The sequence below is a fragment of the Triturus cristatus genome, chromosome 10 (genome assembly GCF_964204655.1).
Source record: "Triturus cristatus chromosome 10, aTriCri1.1, whole genome shotgun sequence".
In the NCBI taxonomy this organism is placed as follows: Eukaryota; Metazoa; Chordata; class Amphibia; order Caudata; family Salamandridae; genus Triturus; species Triturus cristatus.
The window spans coordinates 430,767,836-430,792,841 of NC_140593.1; the positions used below are offsets into that span (position 1 = coordinate 430,767,836).

Consider the following 25,006-nt stretch of genomic DNA (forward strand, 5'->3'; position numbering starts at 1 on the left):
TATTGGTTGGGTAACACCTATTGAATCAATCAAACAAATATAAATACCAAATTCAGCAAGGATCATAAACCTGATACAGATCCTCTTAAGCGATCCAAACGGCAATCCATTTATTCTAAGGTGGGTTGATTCCCCATTCAAAGATGGCCGCTTCGTTCGTGTTATAAATCACGTGATCGGGACCTTTCAAAATCTACAATGCGAGTGGTTTTTTGCATGTGTTGATTAACCTCTACTGAATTAATTCTACAAACATAAAAACTAAATTCAGCAAGGATCACAAACCTGACATAGATCCTTTTAAAAGCCCTAAACGGCAATCCACTCATTCCAATGTGGGTTGCTTCTCCACTCCAAGATGGCCGCTTCGTTCGTCTTAAGAATCACGTGATCGCGAAGGGGTGTTGCTCCTTAACTCGGCACAGATGTTCTGAATTAGTGTGGCAACTTCAAAAAATATAAAACGAGTGGTTCTTCAATACGGCGGGATTCCTGATCGAGGAACATCTTCCAGCAACAGTGGACTTGCCTGTGACCTGCCTGTCATGACTATCAGATCGTGGTGAGTGCATACGAGATTAGCTTTGCTAAAAACACATTAAAAGAGGGAATCAGGCGTTCCTTTAGGAAACTTTGAGACTGTTAAGTTAGAGGTTTTATCTTCTCTGAGGTCCTAACCTTTTAAATTAGAGGTTATATGTTTGCTGGGGTCATAACTTTGAACATGGCTATAAGAGATATATATGATTGTGATCTGACATTACTATATAATATCAGATTGGAAATGCACTGACAATCTGAGGGACGTATGAAAGCAAATATAGCACAGATGTCCTACTGAGCCCCGTATGCAATTGTCCAGTTCTAGGTTTTTTAATTGATCTTTACTGTGGCTTTTTATAAGCCCATTTGGTAATAGGATGAGGTATATTAAATTCTTATGAGAAATAATGGGGAAATGTTGGATTGTTCTGACCCTGTTCATGGTGGTGGGATATAAAGATATCCTACTTAAGTGGTGTTACTAAAGAAATAGGGTCAGTACCTATTTTTACTCCATACGCTCATACCGGACATTGCTCACTTACTTTCCCCTAGATCGGTACAAGGGTTCCCTCCACATTTGTGAGTGGACCACGACTTCCAGTCCAACCCGGCATACAGATAAGGAGAAAGAATCCCCATAATTGGGATTTCTACGAATACGCTCTTGAACGTTCTTTTCTTATTAATAGGTACGTATCATAGGAACGGTACTTGGGATTGTAGCTCAGAGTGCAGTTCTTTTATAAAATGCCCCAGCTAATGGAATACATTAGACTATATAGAAACAACATTTATTATAACTGTTGTGCCCAAACACTTCCCCTCGACTTAACCTAGGGATAATTATTTCTGTTTTATTAAATTCCAGTAAAACTATATATCTCATATTGCAGAGAATACATATGGTTCATAACTTAGACGTTTCTGGATGGAAGATTCCCAGCGTATATTGGATAGCCACAAACCAATCAACTCTGAAGCTACTCACCTGCCTACTTTTGGTAGGTACATCAGATACTTAGTATGGAACATGCTTCTTTCTGATCAACGATACCTATTTGCTCAGGTTTTTTTCTTGGGAACTATTGCATATACATACGGAATATGCATGATTCGGGTCTAACACACCTAGTGAATGGCAGTATGACTATGTGGATTTTCCAGACTACCTTATCTCCGTGTCCACTGACTTTGATCTCTCTCTTTCCTCTGTTTTCTCAATCAAGATAATCTCAAACAGAAATTATTTTATGTATATATTGTAAATTTGCTGAGCTGTGTTCTCAAGGTGGGGGACATTAAGTAACTATGAGAATAAGATACAACGTGATATCTTTTCGTTTTGATTGAATGGATATCCCTTTTTTTTAAGAAATGATCATTATCTACGGAATAGTATTTATGTAATTATGTCTGTCTATATGTAAGCTTGAGCTTGTCAGACCAATATCCAGTGTAGGATATTGTTTTAAAATGTATGATATATGTGTAATTGTATTGTATCTGTGTATTTTTTCTAAACAGCCCTGAAGAAGTCCTGTGTCAGGACGAAACGCGTCGGCTGTACCGCTTCATATTGTCCAATGAATTTGGAATAAAGAAATTGAAACCAAGGATTATCTTGTCCTCCTATATTAATTTAATTAATACTGTTTTTGAATTTGTGGTGCATCTTAGCTTAAGTCAGAAATAGCTGAAAATAGCACAGCAATATGATAAAGTCTCTTCAAAAATAAAATAAAGTGTATTTCATTAAGACGTGGAAGATTTGACATTAATACATTGCAGTGTAGCACTGCACTGAGAAGTACTTATTATAAGTGATAGTTTTTAAACATGAACTTAGAACCACATCTGTCCCCCACCCCACCCTGGCTACAGTGCTGCTAGTAAACCATGAGACAAGAAAGTTGTCATGTGAATTCTGTATATGGCCCAGATTTTAAGGGACAGAGCACCATTATAGTCTATTAAATCAAACACAATAGGTTTCTGTACCGCTAGTACAGTGAAATTATATATTTGAAGGTGCTCACATGCGTGGTAGTGAAGAAAAGGGATGATCAGTAAAATAAAATATTTGTCTAAGACCACACAATTTGGTTAGGGGTGGAAGCCACGGTTAATCCAGCTTTTCTGGTTTCACTTTGTACAAGTCACTCACTAAACGGGTATCTGTCTTTCCTTTTTACCTTAAACGCTCATGTTTTTCCTCCTTTTAGTGCATGAGGCTAGAGCATAGGTGGCAGGCAGAAGCCCCATAAAAGCTCGGCTCATTATGGGCTTGCGGTTCCAATGGGACCAAAAGCTGAGCCAGTGCCAGGCTTCAGGCTCGAGCCTGGCTCAAGATTTTAGCAGGTCAACCACCTCTACTGATATCCTTTGTGAAGTGGAAAACTGGGTTGGAAAAGATGCAGAAGTACTAGAGCAGCACTTCCTACAGAATGGCACTGATACAGGGACATAACGTAGGCTCCTGCAGCGCAGGGGAGGTCCCGGCCCTCCAGCAGCCCAAACTCCTTCATTGGGAGCACTATTCACAGCCCAAGACCAATGAATATCTGTGAGATATGGGAGACTCAGGGGGCCCTTATCACATTCTGCATGGGGGGGACATCATTTTGCGCACCATCACAGCACTGATAATGTTAGGAAGGCCTGCGCTCAACAACTGCGTTAAATGATCATTTTGTGTTGTAATTCGATATAAGCTTAACATTTATTGTATGGGTGCCCCCTTGACTATTCTGTTTAGTGGATATTGTATTTCTAAAATGGGCGATGATGGCAATGTCTGCTGTTCTACAACGTTGCTGTTAAGTTGTAAAACATCACTTTTTGTACAACACTTATCACCGGGCGCTGCTACCATGCCTAGTTACTCAGGTTCGTAGGTAGGGGTGCAAAGGAGTCACCCACTCACCAAAAGGAAAAGAGGAGTGAAGAGCAAGAGGGTGATCCTAGGTATAGAACCCACTTTTCAGAGGCAAGAACAGGTCTTGTCTCTTGTTGCAAAACACACAAGATGATGGACGGAATGTTGCACATTGGTAAAACATTCACCTCCAGTCACAGATCTTGGTTTAATCCATCGTTATTTTGCTCACCACGCCACCCCAGTTCAGACATGGCCATATGCAAATCAGTCTTGACCCTGTGCCTCATGGGAACAGTCCAGCCCGAACTGCCAAGCCATGTCTTCCCTGGACCGGAATCAAGCATCCTAGTACCGGTTGGGGAGTGGGTGACCCCTTTGCACCCCTACCTATGGAACAGTGACCCCCCTTTTTGGTCTGACGACTTGATTTAGGAGCACGTGCACTGGACCATAACTAGCTCCCGGTACCCCTCTTCATTTTTAGGTCTCGTCTAGCAGCATGCATGCGCTGCATAGGAAAAGACCTTTAGCCATCGCTTCAGCTTTGCTGCCAAAAACGTGCACGCATTCCAGTGCTTTGAATGGGAACGTGTGCATGTTTGGCGATTTCCTTTCGGGAGCGAGCTTTGAAACCATCTGTTAGTAATTAACAGATGGTTCCTGCTCGCTCACGTAAGGGAAACAGGAGCAGGCCCCCTCCTCTCTCCACTCCCCCTGCTGTCAGCTCGAGGCGCGCGGAGCAGACCGAGATCTGCATAAGATCACACTGTTGCTTGTTGTTTGAAGTCAGCACCAGCAAGGGTTCAAGGGAGGGCCCTGTCATGTATTTGTGGCCGTTATCCATCAGATCTTTGCACGCCAGAGTGCCCGGGTGAAGGACTGGGTTTTCTTAAGACCCAGCGGTGCCAGGGGACAACACCTGAAACCTTCGTGGGTTACCTGTTCTGGCGTACAAAACACAGAGACACGGGACACTTCCAGCGACGTCAGAGATCAGCGTTTATTCACTGCAGGGATACAGAGGTCACAAGAAGTACACAGCGTGTAGGTTCTCGGAGACTGCTTCGATTTCGTAGAAGTGGGTCGCTCCTTTTATACACGTTTTTGCCATAGCACAACATAGTGAACAAAGATTTAACTCGGTTCCCACAGTAAACTTCAAAAGGGTCGCATTCATGTTTCAGGAGGCCGGAACATAATTACAACAGTCCTTGCCGGTTCCCAACTGTAAAAACATATCCCCTCCGCAATAAACACATTTCTTCTTAACCATAAACACATTAAGGAAGGACGAAAAACAGAATGCGAGGAAAGGGCAAGGATGCACAACAGGTTAGGAAAGAGTGTTAGGGTAATAAAGGAAACTCGATAGGGATCAAAGGCCTCGTGTCTAATGTATGCGTGACTGAAACAATAGACCGGAGCGGCAAGATGAGCCTCGAGCGGGGCCATCTGCCTTACTCGTGTCATTCCCCTCATCGTAAAGTCACCTCAAAGAAACACGTGTCCTTCGTACTATCTTGGAAGTCCCAGGGTCACGAAACGGACAAAAGCCCGTTCGCTGGCTACTTGAGGGCAAGAAACAAAATGGACGCTGTGTCTAAAATGGAACCCGAGGGTTCGAATGAACGAACACAAAAATGAGACGAACCGTACAAGGTTGCACAGCGAAACTTCGTACGCCCACTGTACTCGTCATTTGCGGTTCATGGATACCACACTCGTCCATATTCGTCACCACTCAAAAAGTGCCGTCCCGTCTCATACGGAACCTCAGACGCTCCTTTTGCCCTCATGTAGGCAAGCACTAGTCTAGATCGGAATCTATATCGATATTCATCAGATCGTTCAGATGCTGCTGAAACATCATTCTATCCATCAATGTCTCCTTGGTAACAGATGGCCGCCTTATACACGTCGCAGCACATAGGCCACATAAGGCAGGACCACACTGTACACAAAGACAACACGTGAACAAAAACGCTACAACAGCCCCTACAATCATCAGAATACTCCAACCCCAAGTTGACATCAGGCCCCAAAACCATCCTAGAAGCGTCCAATTACCTTCGTCCACGTGTATGGACTCGGAAATCTTATGCAACTTCGAGATGGCTTGATATACAGTCGGAGCATTGTCAGGGATGAAAATGCAACAACTAGAATGGATAATTTTACACACACCCCCTCGATCTGCAAGAACGACGTCTAGAACCATACGGTTCTGTAATGTCATGAGTCTATCCGCCTGTAGTTCCGCTGTTAGATTACCAAGGGCGTTTGCAGTAATATTAGCAGTCGATTCCACCACACGGGTCAACTGTCTTAGGTTCCTACTATTGACCATAGGTCCCCAAAACGGCAGGAAACCCTTAAAGAAGTCTCCTGCTTCTTGACCAGCAGTATCCTCTTTGCTAATTACACCTCTCACGACTCTGGTTTTGTGATAGTCCGAAGCAACTGTGAAGGTCGGAGGTAAGAGATTCGCAATATAACAGGTACCCGAGAAGTCGCGGGGTAACCATGTATATGCGCGCTCATAACACACAAAATAGGTGCCCTTGGCGGTCAGAAAAACAGGGGAGGAGAGCATCGGTAGGACATACGTTTCAGTGCAAGCACTGTTCCCAAGTTGTGCTCTCGGATTTCGACCCAAACCTTGCAAGCAGAAATTACCAAGGTGCGGTACAATCCATATCGGGGATGAGCTCTTCAACTGTCTATCTCCCACTGACGTACCATACTCAGCCTCACTCAGATCCTTATAAGCCTGCACTTCTTCGTCTGGAATGAGTGATGGATCGAAAACATCTCTATCCAGATCTGCTATGGCTATCGCCAGAGGCTTGTAGTATGGACCAGGACCAGACTTGACAGATCGTGGCTCTCGACTGGGGTAGGAGTCTAGTGCACTACGGAACATGGTTTGAAATGCTCGAGCTGAACCCTGGGAACTGTACGGAAGGACCAAGTACGGAATACCCCTATCCATGGTGTGTGGCATTAACCCACATACCCAACAATTTGTAGTATTCACCACTAACTGATGCTGATGTAGGAGTTGAACAAAAGAATTATTCCTGAATTCCGCACGTCTAGCCTGTTCGTGTTGAGGCAAAGGATGAAAAGAATGTGGGGAAACAGTAGTGAGGGAATTCAGGTTAGGAGAAAAGGTAGGCGAAACAGAAGGCATGAATTGCGATACCCCAAAATACACTCCGCCCACCAATAACATAGATACAGTTAGGAATAACCAAAACACCTGTAACAGAAAACATTTTGTTCGTGCGACCCTCAATAACTCTGATCTCTGTGCCAATACCCTTTCTTCTTCCATCAGCTTAGAGAATGCCATCCTCTACAAACCGTCCGTGACGTTCTTGACACACTTTGTTCTGAGCAGCGATTATCAATCCCCAGGAGTTCCCAGGAATCGACAAAAGTAACCAACCTAACGTCAGAAACCTGCTAAACAGAAAGAAATGCCCGCACGGCCCTACGGTAACCCAGATGACGAGGTTCAAATTTGTTACAAGTCTCTTTAGCAGTGGAAAACACAAAAAAACTCAAGAAGAAAGGATGTAATTGTTCATAACATTGGTGACGTCAAAACCACTATACTATCAATTTTTATTAGTCCTTGAAGTCCTCGAACGAAGAAAGTATCGATTTCTTCCAGGTTGAGTTTGCTCTACGAACAATTGTTCAGACGGCGCAGCAGTGTTCAATGAAACAGCTGACGAGTCGGACCTTGGGTTTTCTGCTACTGATGACTCCACTTGTGGATCTGGCAATAACGAATCCTCCACAAGTTGAGCGTCGCTGAAGGGCACAAAACGCGAAGGGGTCTCAGTCTCTTCGGCCGAAATCCCAGTTCTCACCCAACCGTCAGTTGGTAAGGGGATCGGTACTTTTTTTGTATGACTGGCGTGGACCCAATGTTTCCGGCCCTCCAGTCGTACCGCTGTCCTCGTCGTCAATAGGACTAAGTGGGGTCCGACAAATCTTGGCTCCAGATTACGCTTCCGACCGAAATTGCGGGTGACTACCCAGTCACCTGGCCGGAGCTGATGTCCAGGACCCTCTGTCTGCGCCGGTAGAGCTTCAAAAACCTGTTGATGAATTAATCGTAGTTTAGTGGTCAAATCATACAAATAATCGATCAACATTGGATATTCAAGACTATCAAAAGCCCTAGGTCTCGGGACTCCCCAAATATTTGCAGGGCGACCGAACACAATCTCATATGGGCTAAGCCCTACTCGGGAGTGTACCGTCGCTCTGGTCGATAGGAGAGCCAGAGGCAAGGCATCCGGCCATGCCAGGCCAGTCGAAGCCTGTATCTTAGCGAGTTTCAGCTTCAGGGTACCATTGTACCCTTCAACCAAACCCGCTGCCTGAGGATGGTTGGCACTGTGGAATTTTTGCTTTATTCCAAGGCCCTTACACACACTCTGCATTACACTTCCCACAAACTCACTTCCATTATCTGACCACACAATCCGCGGCATTCCATACCTAGGGAAGTATTCCTTTAACAAAATTTTTGCTGTGGACAGGGCAGTATTGTCCTTGAGAGGATAGGCCTCAATCCATCTGGAGAACGCACAAACCACAACCAAAACGTACTTCAGGTTATTGCATCTCTCCATATGGATGAAGTCTAGCTGGATAACCTCAAAGGGACAGGTAGGAGGAGCGAAATGACCAGGGGGAGTGGGAGTGCCTTTTCCTGGATTGTGCATCAAACACACCATACAATTCTTAACCACTCGTTCGGCACACTTAGCAATACCATCATTCTTCCACACAGGAGACAAGAACTTGCATATTCCTTTCGCACTGATATGTGACAACCCATGAGCCATCGTCACAACAGCTAACACGTATGCATCTGGAAGCATCCATCTCTGACATTCCGTCAGATCAACCCAACATCCATGCATATCCAATTTCCCTGTACTTTCTTTCCACTTGGTCTTTTCAGCTTCAGTAGCTCCATTCTGAATTTCTTTCACACTCCCAACCGTATTTTCACACATACCAGTCTCCGACGGCCATCTTACTGAACTCATAATATTCATTCGTGTCGCAAGATTCTTAGCCGTTTCTTTAGCAATCTCATCCGCAAATGCATTACCACGGCCAACATCATCCGTCACTTTCCGGTGCGCACTACATTTGACAATCGCCACTTGTTTAGGCAATGTGAGTGCATCCAAAAGGTCGTTCACTAGTTGCCCATGCTGGATCTTCGTACCATGCGATGTCATGAATCCTATCTCTCTCCAAAGTCTTCCGAAGTTGTGCGCAACACCAAACGCATACTGACTATCGGTAAACACATTCACACGCTTTCCTTTCGACAGAACACACGCTCTCGTTAATGCAATTAATTCTGCCGCTTGTGCTGAATTCTGGTTCAATCTCGCAGCTTCCACAACCGTGCTCAATGTCACCACAGCATACGCAGTCGTCACATCACCATTCGGTAACTTGAAGCAGGAGCCATCCACATACAGAGTACCATCGGGATCTGACAAGGGAGTGTTTTTCAGGTCCACACGACCTTTTGTTTCTTCCTCAGTTCGTAAATAACAATCATGGGACAGCACATTATCTGATCCCATATTAATCGGCAACAATGTCGCCGGATTCAGTACGTTACAGCGCTTAATCTGAATATGACTTGCCAAAAGGGTAAGCTCATACCCAGACAACCGTGCACTCGTTAGATGTTGAGTCTTTGTCCGATTCAAGAGTGTATCGACTGCATGCGGAACCATTACTATGAGCATATTGTCCATGACCAAACCTGCGGACTGTCGAATAGACGCCGCAGCTGCCGCCGTCGCCCTCAGGCAACTTGGCAACGCTCTAGCTACTGGGTCTAAGGTCGAGGAAAAATATGCACACGGACGCTGCTTATCACCAAATTGTTGCGTTAAAACACTCAACGCACAACCATCCCTCTCATGGACGTATAATGTGAAAGGCTTACTGTAATCAGGAGTACCTAACACAGGAGCCGAACACAGTGCGTCACGCAGTTCGGAAAAACTTTTCTGACATTCCTCCGTCCAAGGCAAAGGAGTCGAAACGTCCTTGCACGTGAGAGCTACCAATGGTTTCGCTAACAGTGAAAAATTCGGAATCCACTGTCTGCAGTACGATGTGATACCTAAAAAGGCACGCACATCTCTCTGAGTTGTCGGCACAGTCATTCGAGCAATTGCTGCAATTCTTTCAGGGGTCAACCTTCTTCCCGCCTTTGACAATAAGTGACCGAGGTAGGTTACTTCTTGACAACAATATTGTAATTTAGAAGGTGACACTTTATGATGTAAGTCGCAAAGGTGCTGTAACAGAGACACTGTAGCAGATTGACAAAGCTGTTCAGTATCAGCAGCAATTAACAGATCATCAACGTACTGAATCAAGGCTGCACCAGCCGGTAACACAAACGCATCGAGTTGACTTTTAAGAGCTTGACTGTAGATTGATGGACTCTCACAGTAGCCCTGTGGAGCGCGTTTGAATCTAAAGCTACGCCCACCTAATGAGAAACCGAACAAGTCTCTGCTTTCTACAGCAATCGGAATACTGAAGAACGCATTCTTCAGATCAATGACCGAGAACCATGATGCAGTGGCTGGAATCAGAGTCAATAAAGCTGTAATGTCTGGTACCACAGGAAACTGCGGAACGACGACTTTGTTTACCTCTCGCAGGTCAATAACTAAACGGTACACGGGGGGCTTGGAGGGATCCGTTCGTTTCAGAATAGGCAACACGGGACTATTGCACACATTACCTCGTGTCTCCTCAATAACATCTTTGCCGATCAGATCGTAAATGATCGCTAACAGTGCCCTTTCACCATCAAGGGAGATACGGTACTGAGGTATACGTGGCAAACGCGCACCCACTTTTAGTTGGACAACATAAGGTGGTATATCCAACAGGCCCACATCATTGGGACCTGTTGCCCACAAGGAATCTGGAAGAGACCTCAATTCCGATGGGAGCTTGTCGATCGATAAATACATAGGGGAAATCACGCTCTTACCCAACGTAAGCTCCACACCCGTAGGAGAACAGTACAAAGTCGCATGTAACCTTTTCAACAGGTCTAAGCCCAAAAGATTCTCACCACAACCAGTAGTCAAAATCAAAGGAGCTTCCAGCTCATGAGTCCCAATTGTAAGGGGCAAAGGGCTAGAGACCGGATTGCGAACGGGGGCGCCAGAAAATCCAACGGAAACATTCGTTAAGCCAGACAAAGGCGCGCCAGGGAGTTTAGAATGCATGATGGAGCTTTTTGCTGCACCAGTGTCCAACAGAAAAGGCTCAACAACGCCCAAAGTGGCTACTGCAACATAAGGCCCTCTCTGATCAACCGGAACTGATACTTCTCCCTTCCTTTGTCTACGGCTGTCCTAGTAGATACCATCCGTATCAACATCACATTCAACATAATGATCGTCCACATGATACTGTGTAGACCGACCGGACGATGATTCGCGTCGATCGAAACAATTCTGCGAATCTGAAGACGTCGCAAAGCGTTCGGTCTGGTTCTGAGTAACTCCGCGACCTCTACCACGAGGAGCCTGTTGAGGACCACCACGTCCTCCTCGAGCTGACACATCATTGGACCTATCACGTAGAACCGGACAATCAAACTTCAAATGGCCTTCCCTACGACAATATGCGCACTGATTATATCCCAGCGCAGTGCGAGGCGCAGGCGAAGCATTGCGCTGCTGTGGTCTAGAGAACTGTGATTGCAATCTATTTGACTGCTGCGTATCGTTGAAATTCGAACGCGGCGGATAAGCTTGCTGCAGCAAGACCTTAGTTTTGAGGTCCTTAGTTTTCTTTTCTGCACGCTCACTTTCTTCTTTTTCTCTATTTTCGTAATATTGGGCCGTAGCCAATATTACAGGTGTGCTGTTCGACCGCGTTACTCCTTTCGCGGCTTTTCGTATTGGGAAAAGCGCTCTGAAATGTTTATTTAACATTCAGACTCCTGCCACTTGGCGTCATGACTTAATGGACATACTGGCATCCTTTATTATATTTCTCCAGTGAATTTCCAACATTATTTAGACCTTTTGAAAAGACATTTGTATGACTCAATGTTATATACATCCTTGAACTCCTTACTGAATCTTATTTCAATACCGATCTATTGATCGTGTGGAAACAGATTGATATTTGCGGGAATCCAACTTCGCTAAAGTAGAGCCCTGAAGAAGTTCTTGTCTTATAGAACGAAACGCGTTGGCTGATGTCTGTTTTTAAGAAAATATACAAGAATTAAAGAAACACAATAAGGACTTTCTATATTGTTTTGGACTTCTTACTGGTGCACCTTCCTCTTTCGTTAAAAAAATATTTGGGCAGTGGTAGAAACAGCCCACGCACTCTCAGAATTCTTCAACTTGTTGCTCAAGTCGGGCAACAAATTCGATACAAATTTGTCAACGAACAACCGCTGACCACCCTCAGAACCCATATCCTGACCACTATGATCAATGAACGCTTCTTCGAACCTAGTGAAGAAGTCGGACACACTTTCTTCCTTCTTTTGCCTGCATGCTGATAGTTTGTCCCAATTGACGCGCATCGCTGGCATAAGCGTCTTCATGAGGGTAATAATCCTCTGGGGCAAAGCCGTAATAACCTGTTCAGGTTTGGCCCCACCGACCTGCCGGGCATCTGCCGCTGTAAGGGCAGCCCAGTCACCGCCTAACTCGGCGACATGATTCTCATGACGTATTTTCGCCCAAACCGGCTGAGGCACCACATTACCGAACAGCATATCAATATCGGCTAGGTTCATAACTGTAGCATCCACCAATTGGGACAGCTCCTTATAATAACCCGCAGGGTTCTTACGAGGATCAGGTAGGGATTGCTTCACTTGCAAAACTTCCGATCGCTTCCAAGGGAGGTGTATCCACACTCTCTGGAAATGCGGTTGGACAGGAGGGTTAGCAGCAGCGTCACCTGGCATCCACACTGGGGGAACTTCTCGCATTGGATACTGACCAGGTTGTGCCATCCATTCCGCGGTCGCGTCTTTGAACAGTGTACGTGGTTGCACTGTACATCGAAATGACAACAAACGTTCTAAAGCTTCTCGGACTTTATCGCCTACGATGACACCCGTGGCAAACCGGAGCTGTAGCTCGGAGACCTCAGGTGGTATATCATCAGCCATATCATCATCCCACTCCTCTTTTAATGACTTACACAATTCGTCGAACACAAATCGTTGCGTGGGCGCATTGAACTGAGAAAATGTTTCGAACACTACCCGTGGGGTGTATCTAACAGGGTTGCGAATCCATCTGTGCGCCGTCTTTACCAACGACTCACGTTCCCTATCGTCAGGAAGCTGACTGCGTCTTTGAGCAACATCCGAAAGAGTCGAGCCAAGTATCGGCCCAAAGAACGGAGAATAAAGAGAAGCAACAGCAGTCAAGAGACGACTACGAACGGAAGGAGAGGAGGAAGAAGACGAAGGTGTAGCAGCCATAGGGGCAGAAACAGCAGAGGTAGACGCAGCAGCAGGAGTAGCAGGAACGACAGGCTGAGGAGGGACTTGAAAAGGCGCAACAGGGAGAGAAGCCGGACCAAGGGGATGTACGATCTGTGGCCCAAGGGGATTCGGGAGTACAGAAGGAACGGCAGGCTGACCAGCAGCCGCCAAAACAGCAGGTTGAGGAAGAGGGGGATTAACAAGACCCATAACATCAGGAGCATAAGGAGGTGGCGATTTCATCAAATAAGACAAAAGCGAATCTTCTACCGATTCTTCTCCTGTCTTATCGATCGCAGAAGGTAGCGATGGATAACATTTGTCCACTGACATATGGTGAAGCCGAGCACTAACTTCTTGCTCCTTCTCATTCTTATCTAACTGATACTGTTCTGCATTACGTATCACCGTAATGGCACCTTCTCGTTTATTTTTCTTGTTCTGTTTGATTTCTTTCTGCTTGGCCTCTTTCCGCCATAACCGGAAGGAATCAAACATAGCCGGCCTAGCTTTCTTTTTAAACAATTTCGCTTCCAAGTTATCTAAAATGGCAGTCTCGAAACTACCATGAGGTGGCCAACTAAGGACACCATCCTTTTTAGTATAACGAACCCAATATTCATTATATACGATAGGACCCACACCATGGCGACTATAGAGCTCATAAAGCGGAGTTCCAACCGGAGGTATCGGGCAAGAATCCTCCAGCCGGGAATCCATGCTGCAACATTTGAGAAACCCAAACAAAGTACTACGGCCAGGCATCGTGCACACTAGCCAAGTATACAAACTTCAAGGGCTATCGAATTACGATGTCCTCGCAAAAATGCAAGACCCTCGGTTTTTGGCAATTGCAATCGTCAAATAAAACCCAACAACTAAGAACCAACGACTAAGGACCACAAATGCAATGGAACCATGCAAACAACAAAGCAACACTGGGAGCGACCCACGAATACTTAACTGAGAGAGAGCAATGGCGTCACCAGGAAGGCCCGTCTATCGTCTCGCCGTACAAAGGACTACGCCAAGCGCCAAACAGGTCGACAGTCAGGGCATCGGTCCGTCGCAGCCGTCAGGAGGCGGGGGATCTTCGCGGAAAGGACGTCGGGCCACTTATTTCGACAACTGGATCGATGAAGCGGGGTGCACCTTCCCTCGGAGATTTCACACGAAGTTCCTCACGATCGTCGGGCTTTGGACCGGTACCGTTGATGTCGCCCCACGTTGGGCGCCAACTGAAGGACTGGGTTTTCTTAAGACCCAGCGGTGCCAGGGGACAACACCTGAAACCTTCGTGGGTTACCTGTTCTGGCGTACAAAACACAGAGACACGGGACACTTCCAGCGACGTCAGAGATCAGCGTTTATTCACTGCAGGGATACAGAGGTCACAAGAAGTACACAGCGTGTAGGTTCTCGGAGACTGCTTCGATTTCGTAGAAGTGGGTCGCTCCTTTTATACACGTTTTTGCCATAGCACAACATAGTGAACAAAGATTTAACTCGGTTCCCACAGTAAACTTCAAAAGGGTCGCATTCATGTTTCAGGAGGCCGGAACATAATTACAACAGTCCTTGCCGGTTCCCAACTGTAAAAACATATCCCCTCCGCAATAAACACATTTCTTCTTAACCATAAACACATTAAGGAAGGACGAAAAACAGAATGCGAGGAAAGGGCAAGGATGCACAACAGGTTAGGAAAGAGTGTTAGGGTAATAAAGGAAACTCGATAGGGATCAAAGGCCTCGTGTCTAATGTATGCGTGACTGAAACAATAGACCGGAGCGGCAAGATGAGCCTCGAGCGGGGCCATCTGCCTTACTCGTGTCATTCCCCTCATCGTAAAGTCACCTCAAAGAAACACGTGTGCTTCGTACTATCTTGGAAGTCCCAGGGTCACGAAACGGACAAAAGCCCGTTCGCTGGCTACTTGAGGGCAAGAAACAAAATGGACGCTGTGTCTAAAATGGAACCCGAGGGTTCGAATGAACGAACACAAAAATGAGACGAACCGTACAAGGTTGCACAGCGAAACTTCGTACGCCCACTGTACTCGTCATTTGCGGTTCATGGATACCACACTCGTCCATATTCGTCACCACTCAAAAAGTGCCGTCCCGTCTCATACGGAACCTCACGGGCCCTGTTCAGGGTAAGACGCAAGTAACATTACATCGCACCAAAAACAGAGCCGTCAGGGCTAATGGGGCCGCAGGCTTTATGGGGTCTTTAAAAACATCAGTCCTAGTTTTGTTTCGTGTCCAAAGGCTTCTCGAAAGATGGGGGATGTTGAGGCGCAGGGAGAGCAGACTGAGATCTGCATAAGATCACACTGTTGCTTGTTATTATTTCATACACTCAGAAAGCGCGCTCTAGCTGCAGTAATGGGACACTGTAGGAAAAAAGGTAACAACAAACATGAGTAAATCACTGAATGTAGAAATAAAACTATAAATGAAATAAAAAGTAAAAACATACTGTGAGAAGTTGGCCTGGCATATGCTGGTCACTAGTTATAGTGGCCACCTTGCACCCGTCCAATTCGACTCTTATGGTAGATAGGTTTAAGACAACCTTTTAAAGAAAGCTATCCTAGTGGTAGCTGTGGAGAGCAGCCTTCAGGCTAAGTCTCTGAGGAATGTAAAGCTTGTTTTACCTTATAATCTCTTGAATTACCAAATGAAAGGACACCACACAGGTATATATATCAAATATATATGTATTTATTTCTAGACACACTCTACTAATCTCTTTATGAGATTAGAAGTCAGGAACACATTCAAATATCAATGTTTCACAATAAGTTAAGCACAAATATGGCTGGGGCCCTAGGGGCGTACCAGACCATATACTAAAAAAGAGGTTTAGGAAAGTCGACTTGCAAGGGGACAAGGCCTAGGGCCTGTAGAATCGCTGGGACTTCACTAAGCCACCCAAGGCAGGTAAGTAAAAGACCCACGGGAGACGCGTGCAGTGTGAGAATACAGCCGCGGGTTCCCTATTGATTTCAATAGAGTAAGTCGCGGTTGGATTTTTAAAGTTTTAGGGTACTTCGAGGAAGTCTACAAGCAAGCCACTTACAAGGTAAGTAATTCGAGGGCCAACACACACTAGGGCACCGGAGTGCACGAGTTACCTCACCCAGGGAAGCTGGGTGCATAGGTGTCTTTTGGTGTCGGGTCGCGTCGCTGTTTTCTATGGAAGCCAAAGAAGATTTGCTGCTTGCAAAGACTGAAGAAGTGTCCGGTGGAATCCAAGGCTGAATTCAAGATGAAGATGACCTGAAAGCAGAAGGGACAGTGTTCACAGTCACTTGCCAGTGACCCGGGGCCAGGAAGATGGATGCCCACGGAAGTCGGGTGATTTCAGGTGATCAAGGGTGTTTTGACTCTTTGCTCACGAGGACCAGGAGGCATCAACGATGACCAGCAGCTGGATTCGGTGTGTCCCATGACGTCTGCAGCTGACTGAGGTGTCAGCAACTGGATTGGAGCCAACTAGCTTTGGCAACAGCAAGTCTTGTGAAAAGTGAATTAAGTCAATGGTGCAGACCAGCAAGGTCTGAGGGACTCACCCAGCGAAGGTGAGTGAGGGCAGGCCGGAAGCAGCCAGAGGATTTCTTTGGTTTGATAAGAAAGTCTTCAGGGGACCCACAAGCCAACAGGCAATGGATCACAAAGATGCCTCGTGAGGAAATGCTTTACAGGAGCCCACGGTCACTCGGGACGGGGTAGGCCTCTGATTTTCGGTGCAGTACCTGCTGGAGGCTTGGGCCACAAATGATCCAAGCACAAGTTCGTAGAACGTTGTGAAGGGGTTGCACTTGACAATAGTGCACAGTACCCGGGTATTGCTGTTCCTCGTCACTCGTGGGGTACACTCGCCTCAGCTCTGCTGGGGACTCACAATGGCCGTCGAGAAGTCAGAAGATCCACTTCCGGGGCTGCAGGGACTTCAGGCTCCAGCAGGAGCGGGATAGTTTGTGACCGTTGATTCAAAGTTTTGGTGCCTGCCAAGCAGGGGAGTCACTCCTTGACTCCAAGGGAGATTCTTCCGTCTTCCAAAGGTAGTGGAATGTCGAAGGACCAGGATTCTTCTTGTAAAGCGTCGTCCAGGGATATCTAACTTGCAATGGCAAGGGTTCCCTATCTTATACTAAAAGACAGGGAGGGACTAGCTCTATGACCACTCCTCTGGGAGGGTCAGGGTGGGGGGTGGTTATACCCACTTCCCTTTGTCCAGCTTCGCGCCAGAGCAGGGACAGGTAGCCCCTGAACCGGTTTGAGCTGGCATATCCACAGAGGAGCCTACTGCTCCCCCAGTGCAGGACTTCAAAGCACTCTAGGAGTGCACCCACCCAGTCCCAATACACTAAATCCTGTCTGGAAGGTGGTGACACCTCCCTGTGACAGGAGGCCTATTGTTGGGCCTCCTCCACTGCGAGTTTCAGTCAGCAGCAGGAGGGCAGCCCAGTGTCTGTGCTGGTGGCATCCATTTTGTGATGCCAGGGCTCTTTCAGATTTCTACTGTGTTTCCACAGTGGGTACATGTCGTCCCCTCTAGAAGGGCGGGATCATACTCCCACACCAGTTACTAGTGTGGGGGTATGATTCCAAGTTATTTGACACCAAACACGACATGTTTTGATGCAGTCATTCCAAAGTTAGCATTTACCGGGAGGTTATAATGCACTTAAGAGTATATGGTTTAACCGCATCCACAAACAGCCACAGAGAATAGACTCTGCCAGCTGCAGAGGGGTCCTGCTCATGCAGAGGCACCCCCTCACATTGTAAACCCAGCACCCTGCCCTCAGGATTGATAGGGCCTGCCTTAGGGGTGACTGATAGGTTTATATGTGTGTGTATGGTGAGGTATAGGAACCTATACCTCAGTGAGGAGTGCTAACACTACCTCACCCAGGCTGCAGTAGCAGGCCTGTGGGGTCAGATTTAGTCTGCTTCCCAGGGGTGGCATAATACATGCTTCAGCCCCTGGTAGGCCTGTGAAGTACCTATGCCCTAGGTACCTAAGGTACCATATACTAGGGGCTTATAAGGTACCACAGTATCCAATTACTAGTGCATCTAATATGCACACCGGTCATTTAAGGGAGAAAGCAGATAGGCTGGGGCCCTGGATAGCAGGATCCCAGCCAGACTAGTCAAAAACCATTCAAACACCAGGAAAAAAGTGGAGGCAACCATGTAGTCAGATTCCACCTTCCTACCCATACAAATCATTAATAGGCAATTCAGTATGAAAACATGTTAGAAGAAGTCTGCAAATCCAGGTGGGTGAGCCACTGAAAGCTCAGGCGAGGATCACGCTTGAATCCCAGCTCAGATTGAGGTTTTGTTGGAATATGGGTCTTTCTCTCTCTTTGGAACGTTCGAGTCTAGGCAACGACGCTTAGCATCCTGTGATCCTGAGCAAATCACTTACTCTCCCCGTGCCTACAAACAATGCATGTGATCTTGTGCAATTTAGCCGGTGCTCATGTAAAGCGCTGTAAAACCTCCAGGTCGAGTTTGTGCTATATGAAAACTGCAGAAAAATACACAGCGGTAAAAACAAAGCATTGGTATAAAAAACAGAGATACACGTCCATTTAGTGCCTGATCTGTACAAAGTGACACCAGAAGATCTGAATAAATCGTGGCTTCCCCACTTGCATTGGATGATCTTGGGCCAATATTTTATTTCACCCAAAACTCTTACTCTTTTTTTCTTCTTATTCGCATATGGAAGCACTTTCAAATATGGGCATTCAAAATATCAGTTGTATAACATCATATTATGTTTCATAGACTATAATGTAGTTTCATAACAACTTTGACCAATTACAGGGTTCACAGGACAACTGTCTTGCCTCTCACCTCTCTTCTAGCGCTTACCCTCCTTGTTAAGAGAGGTCCTACATTCCACCCCCACAAGACCCTCAGTTGCGATGACCCCTCAGTCGCGATGACCCTCAGAGACGCATGAAGCATCAGTAGACCAAGGCGCTCGTGCAGAGTTTGGTGGTGCGGGAGCACTACCATGAATTGGCCGAGCCCAGAGCTTAATTTGAGCTGGTGGTTTCTGGTGCTCGGCCCCTGCAATTAATCGTCAACTCAAGCACTTATGGCTGTCTGCGACATGGTGGCAGTTTTTATCTAAATTAGAGATGAACACACCATTTGTTCATTAATTCAATGTACATTAAAATGACTAATACCTGCCCCCAAGCCACTCGTATAGCTGTGGGTGGCATGGAATTGTCTGAATTGTCACACTTGTGAGGTGTGATGGTTCATAATTGTGTTGGTCCAGTCATCGGTGAAGCTTGCATGGGCATTGGGTTGTCCATAGGCCTGGGCAAAAATTTCGTTCCGTTCGCGGAAATTGCGATAATTTGACATTTTTGCGTTCCGCGGAGAGCGCGAAAATGTCAAAAATTCCGGTTTCCGCAGCTTGGCGATAATTTGTTTCTTGCTCGCGCTGTAAAATGATACATTCTCGCGCGCGCGCGATCGCCTTACCTGAATCCCTGCGTTCGCTGACAAGTTTTCTTGATCCGGTCGCGTTCTCCATGAGATGTTGTATTGTTTTTAGCCATTTGCGCTGTCTCGCGACAGTTTGCGCCCGCAGTGACGTCATGCGTCGCGCGATCACGTCTTTCTTCTCGCGATCATGCACCGCGAGAACAACTCAAAACAAGATGGCCGCGCCCGCAAGCAACCACATGGGTAAGTTGGCGACCCGCAACCATGCAGAAAATCTCGCGAACGTGCCGGAAAAAAACTTCCGCATCTTCGCGATATTTCTGCTTGTTTGCGATAATTTTAAACATTCTCGCGATAATTTGCGAAGGTTAATTCCGCAAATTCCGCCCACCCCTTGTCCAAGCTGCGGCGGCCTCCTGACGAGAGCACTGGCACTTATAATTTACAAATTAAGCACTGGCCATGCCCCAGCTCGTTTACATTCTGTGGACTGAGGCAATGGCCTGTTAAGCGCTTTACGCACTCTATTAACTAAGACAGCTGGTGAGAAATGCTGTAACCCAAATAACCTCCATGAGCGCCATCCATGCTGCTCATAAATCTTCCTATATAATCCTAACTATGTTAACAGTGGCTTGTCTTATTCACTCAGAGGGCTAGCACGGGCACCGAATGCATTTCAAATGCAAATTGTCTCGCATTTGAGAGAGTTTAAGCTATTGCCATTGTAAACGACAGTGCCTTTTATTCATCTATTTTCAAAACAACACATAAATAAAAGGCATTGTCATTTACAATGCCAATAGTTTAAACTCTGGTAAAAGCGAGACCTATTGCATTGCAAATGCTTGTTCGTTGATATAGTTACTCAGGTTCACATGTGAATAGCTGCAACAGTTTTTCTTTCAATTCTGGGTTTCTGGGATTCTCGGATGTGTAGCCCTGTTTATCATAACGTTTTGGCAGATTATGCCAACAGTCCCTGGGAGGGACTTGAGGCTTAGCTGGTAAGGCACCTGCAAGGATTGCAATATGCATCAGTTCGCCTCGTTCTAAGGCCCTCATTGCGGTACCAGAGGTACCAGTAAATCAAGGGGTGGGGAAAATCCAGACCATTGTCAGTTGGACCCTGAGGCTCAACTAAGAAATTAGGATTTATCAGGGGAATTAATAATTCCAGGTTTTGTTTACCTGGTAATTGTTTCCCCCCAGACTTTCACACAGTATTTGTCTGTATTTGGTAGCTGAAATTTCTGTTTAAAAGTAAAAAACGTATAATTTTAATGTGGCCAGTAACTTCTGCTACTGGCTCTAGTGCAATTAAGTGGCCACTCGTAGGCCTCGATGCGCAAAGGTAAACTTACACTTTTTTGTACGTTTATGATTCTTTGGTATTCACAAAGGTATTTTATAACTATGACTATTTACAACTGCTAGGACTGTCCTTTCTTTTTGTGTACGGAGACTCTGCATTCGTAAAGATACTACTCGTAAATTACCTTCGTGAGGAGCAATCAATTGTAAACATACACAAAAGTGTAGGTTTACCTTTGTGAATCAGTCCCGTAATGAAGGCCAAAGCCTGCTGCTAAGAGGCAATATCAGTACAGTGCTTAGAAATTTCCACTGGCTTTTTGCAGCCAACCGTAGAGCTCAAGTCGATGCACAATGGCCATAAGCCGTTTGCAAGGAGGCTACCCACTTTTTGATAGCTGTGTTTGCTCAGTATTGCTCCAACCCGACACACTAATTTGCAACCCTCCCCTCACCACTCATCTGCACATACCAACACATTACAGAGTGTGGCTGGGTAGTGGGGTCCTTGTATAGGTTGCCTGTCTTTGGAGCAACAGACCGCTGTCTCTCTACGCCGTCTACGGCATATCGGGGAGAGGATGTGGCTTAACGGCAAGAGCGGTGGACCTTGAAGCTGGGTAACCAGGTTAGAGTCTGGCGGGTGGCTTAAGCATCCTGTGATTCTGGGCAAATCACTTAAACTCCCCGTGCCTAAAATGAACGTGTCCTTCTGTAATGCAACTGGTGCTCATGTAAAGCGCTGATACCTTCGGGACGTGTTCACGCTATATAAAACAAGCATTTACAATGCAACGGTCGCGGCATTGGTAAAGTTAGAGCTATTGGCATTGCTCATGACAATGCCGTTTCTTTATATGTTTTAAAAACAAAAACATAAACAAAAATAATGTCATGAGCAATGCCAATAGCTCTAACTTTACCAATGCCGAGACCGTTGCATTGTAAATGCTTGTTTTATTTCCTATTAGTTTGCCTTTCCTTGGCGGTCCACCCTTCTCATTAGCCTGTTGCGGTTTCTCCCTATGACATTCTCCTCCTTCATGCTCATAGAGACTGTTGTGTGTAGTCCTGTGGTGGAAATGCAAAACCAATTCAGAGTTCGGCATCGCCACAGTTCCTGTGATTCCCGTGTCTCCCAGTGCCATCCAATAACCGCACAAACCATGCAGTGTGTTGCCAACTGTTTAAACAAATAATTTGATTTCAATTAGCCTGCACGCTATCATATGTAACATATTAATATGCACACACTTAGCATCTCCCATCATCCCTAAACACAACTGCCGTGCAGTTCGTTTTCGTTTGACCTGCTAAGTCTGGCCATCTGTAGATGTGCACCTGCCACACGACCACGGGTAACCAGATGTAAAAGGATAATAAATGGGGAAATTGCTAACGAGAGTATTAGCACTTGTCAGTCCCCCCAAAAGTAAATTTCACTGTGCTGCATTATTTAATTCCCCAAATATAAGGCTGGTGTTAATAAGCTTTTTACTATCTGCTTTCAACAGTTTTGGGTTTCTCTGAGGCACTATGTCGGTATTAATACATCATTGAGTATTCATTCAGGTCAATGTTTTATTTAACTTAAGAATTGTGAAAAATGGGAGCATCGAACCACATAATGTAGGTTGCAACATATGGCGAGCCACTGAGTCCGGAAGAACAAGGTCTGCTTAAGAGAAGAATCACTTGAATCTCTATATGAGCGACAACACTTTATCATGACCATGATGTGATGTTATGACACAGGAACGATAACAAACAGTACAGGGATAGCGACGATAGTGGACAACATGCGCAACATTTAGGAAGGCTGCGATCATACAGACAATCGTGCACCTTTTTGCATACAAGAAATTCAAACCACGCATACATACGTGCGATCACAGGACAAGAAACACACAATAACACGTGAAAGCAACAACGAAAGTGACAATCCTTTCAGTTGCAGACCCCAAACCATGCAACCCTGTATCACTAACTTCGGAAGCAGACTTATTTGGGATTTAGAAAAAATAAAAAAAGGTCTTACCCATTCACAGAACCAGTCAAACCAAAACACTTTAAACAATTGCTTCCTTTGCTTTTAAGTATGATCAATGATGTATGTACCCCTTAACCAGACCAGGCGAATGTTATCTTCGCATTTAGAGATTACTTTTTCACCCACCTGGAATTTTTTTTAATCTCAGCATAAAGGAGTTTTCCCCAGTCCAATAACGCGTTCTTCTACCTCCCGGGGCGTTGATGCGCCGTTCTGTTCTCTTCTTGTGCCACTAAATACCCATCTGTTCCTCTTAACGGACTATTAAAGCTGCTGCAGATACGCCTGTCTCTTTCTCGAGCTATTGAACCGGTTTACAATCATACCTGCCGCGACTCACACTGTTACGACCGGTTACAGTCTTGCATGCCCTTTTCTTGGGATATTACGGTTGCCTCCTACCCAAGAACTGTTTCTTCTCAGGCTGTTGCTTGCCACTGTCCTGTCTGCTACATTCTCGTGCACTCAGTGCTGCTGGAGCAATGTAAGCCTCTTCCCTGGACAACCAATGCAGATCTGGACTGTCTGTCCAAATGGCATGCAATTAACGGAGGTTAAAGGCCGCACTATCCCCATCTCCTAACCCATGCTAACCCATGCCCCCAACTTACCTCAGTCGCCTCGGCCGGTGTGAGCCCCTGTCAGGTTCAGGGAAAGCTTGACTCTTAGCAGTGGGACAGGAATCCCCACTCACCGGCCATCTTGAACATCCGGCTCGACGACGTGTACATCTATACGTCACTCACCCGGCGTTATTGCGTCACGTGAAGCACCCCGGCCTTGAAAGGATGCTTCTGCCCTTCGATTGGGATCGCATCTATTTAGCGACAGTTTTAAGTATTCCTCAGCAGTGACCCTAAGTGCATGAAGGAAATAAGACTGCGAACTGTCCGGGTCGCTCTGTCTGTAGACATAAAAGAAGGGCTACGATGGACTGGTTCTTGCAGAGGAACTGGGTGGCTCACTGGGAATGAAGCTATTAGATTGTCCTATTTGTTTTTTTAAAAAAAGGATTGTAAGAATTTCCAAATTACGCCAAGTACACGTCGGTTCCAAACATTTTATGAGAGTTTTTAAAATCCAGTACGCCATAGAAAGTTATGTAATTATTATATCTTATTTACAATACTATCATTATAAAAAGTCCGATTTATTTTTTTTGAAATTGTGTTGCTTCGGCTATAATATTACAAAAAACAGTATTTCTGGCGTTTGTTTGGTTGCTCGCGCCCTTATTATTACGAAACTAGTCCATACTAAGATGGCCGTTGCTTTCGCTGAAGTTTGTTAAAGGGAATTCAACCTCTCACCCCTTTCCATCTAGGCTGTCCCTACAAGGCCTTAAGTTTCCTGTTCGAAAATGTCAGTTTTTACGTGTCTTCTAGAAACAGTGTCTCCATGTTTAAAGTCCTCTGTCTATGCCCATTGTTAGACCCGGCCCTCGTAACATAGCCAGACCTGACCCCCTGCACCTCACACCAGCCCCCGAGCCCACGGCCTAGCCGATCCTTCCCACCAGAACACACACACCCGACCCGGACTTCCCCGTCCGTGGCCTCCCTCCTTTCGGCCACACCGGGCCCGCGTGCCCACTTCATGCACCAAGATGGCCGCCCGGCCCCAGCGCGACCCTGGCCTAGAGGCGCCACTCCGGCTGGAGGACATCGCGCTCCCCTTGGGGTGAGAAAGGGAGGAGCAGTTTCCATCACACCTCTGCGCTTCCCTGGGAAGGTGGGTTTCGATCGACCCGCCTGCCTCTCCGAGGGCTGGCTCCACGCCTGCTGGGTGTCTGGGACTCCTCCCGACCCGGCCCTGAAAGGATCAAAGGACAATGGCAGGAAACCCCAACAAGCGACCACCTGGTGACAAGACCCCTGCCTGCACAGACTCCGGACATCAAAGAGGAGTCGCCCTATAACAAGGGGTGCTCTGGGACTGTCGGGCAGATTCGCCTTGGAAAACCCCCGAGTACTGCTGAGTGACTCGCGGCTCCCTGAAGATCGTAAGACCTCCGAACTTGTGCTTGAGCCCTGCTGAGTGACTCGCGGCTCCCTGAAGATCGTAAGACCTCCGAACTTGTGCTTGAGCCCTGCTGAGTGAATCGCGGCTCCCTGAAGATCGTAAGACCTCCGAACTTGTGCTTGAGCCCTGCTGAGTGACTCGCGGCTCCCTGA

At 46.3% G+C, this 25,006-nt stretch overlaps 1 protein-coding gene across 1 annotated transcript; it reads right to left on the bottom strand.

Moving 5' to 3' along the window:
• Positions 1-4,427: 4,427 nt before the first annotated feature.
• On the bottom strand, positions 4,428-23,547 carry LOC146789570 (endogenous retrovirus group PABLB member 1 Env polyprotein-like). The gene is made up of 2 exons (XM_085630110.1): positions 23,444-23,547; positions 4,428-7,536 (listed from the first exon to the last, which is right to left on the bottom strand). Exon 2 carries the CDS (start codon positions 6,777-6,779, stop codon positions 5,232-5,234), a length of 1,548 nt encoding a protein of 515 aa, XP_085486236.1. The 5' UTR covers positions 6,780-7,536; positions 23,444-23,547; the 3' UTR covers positions 4,428-5,231.
• Between the last annotated feature and the right edge of the window lie 1,459 nt (positions 23,548-25,006).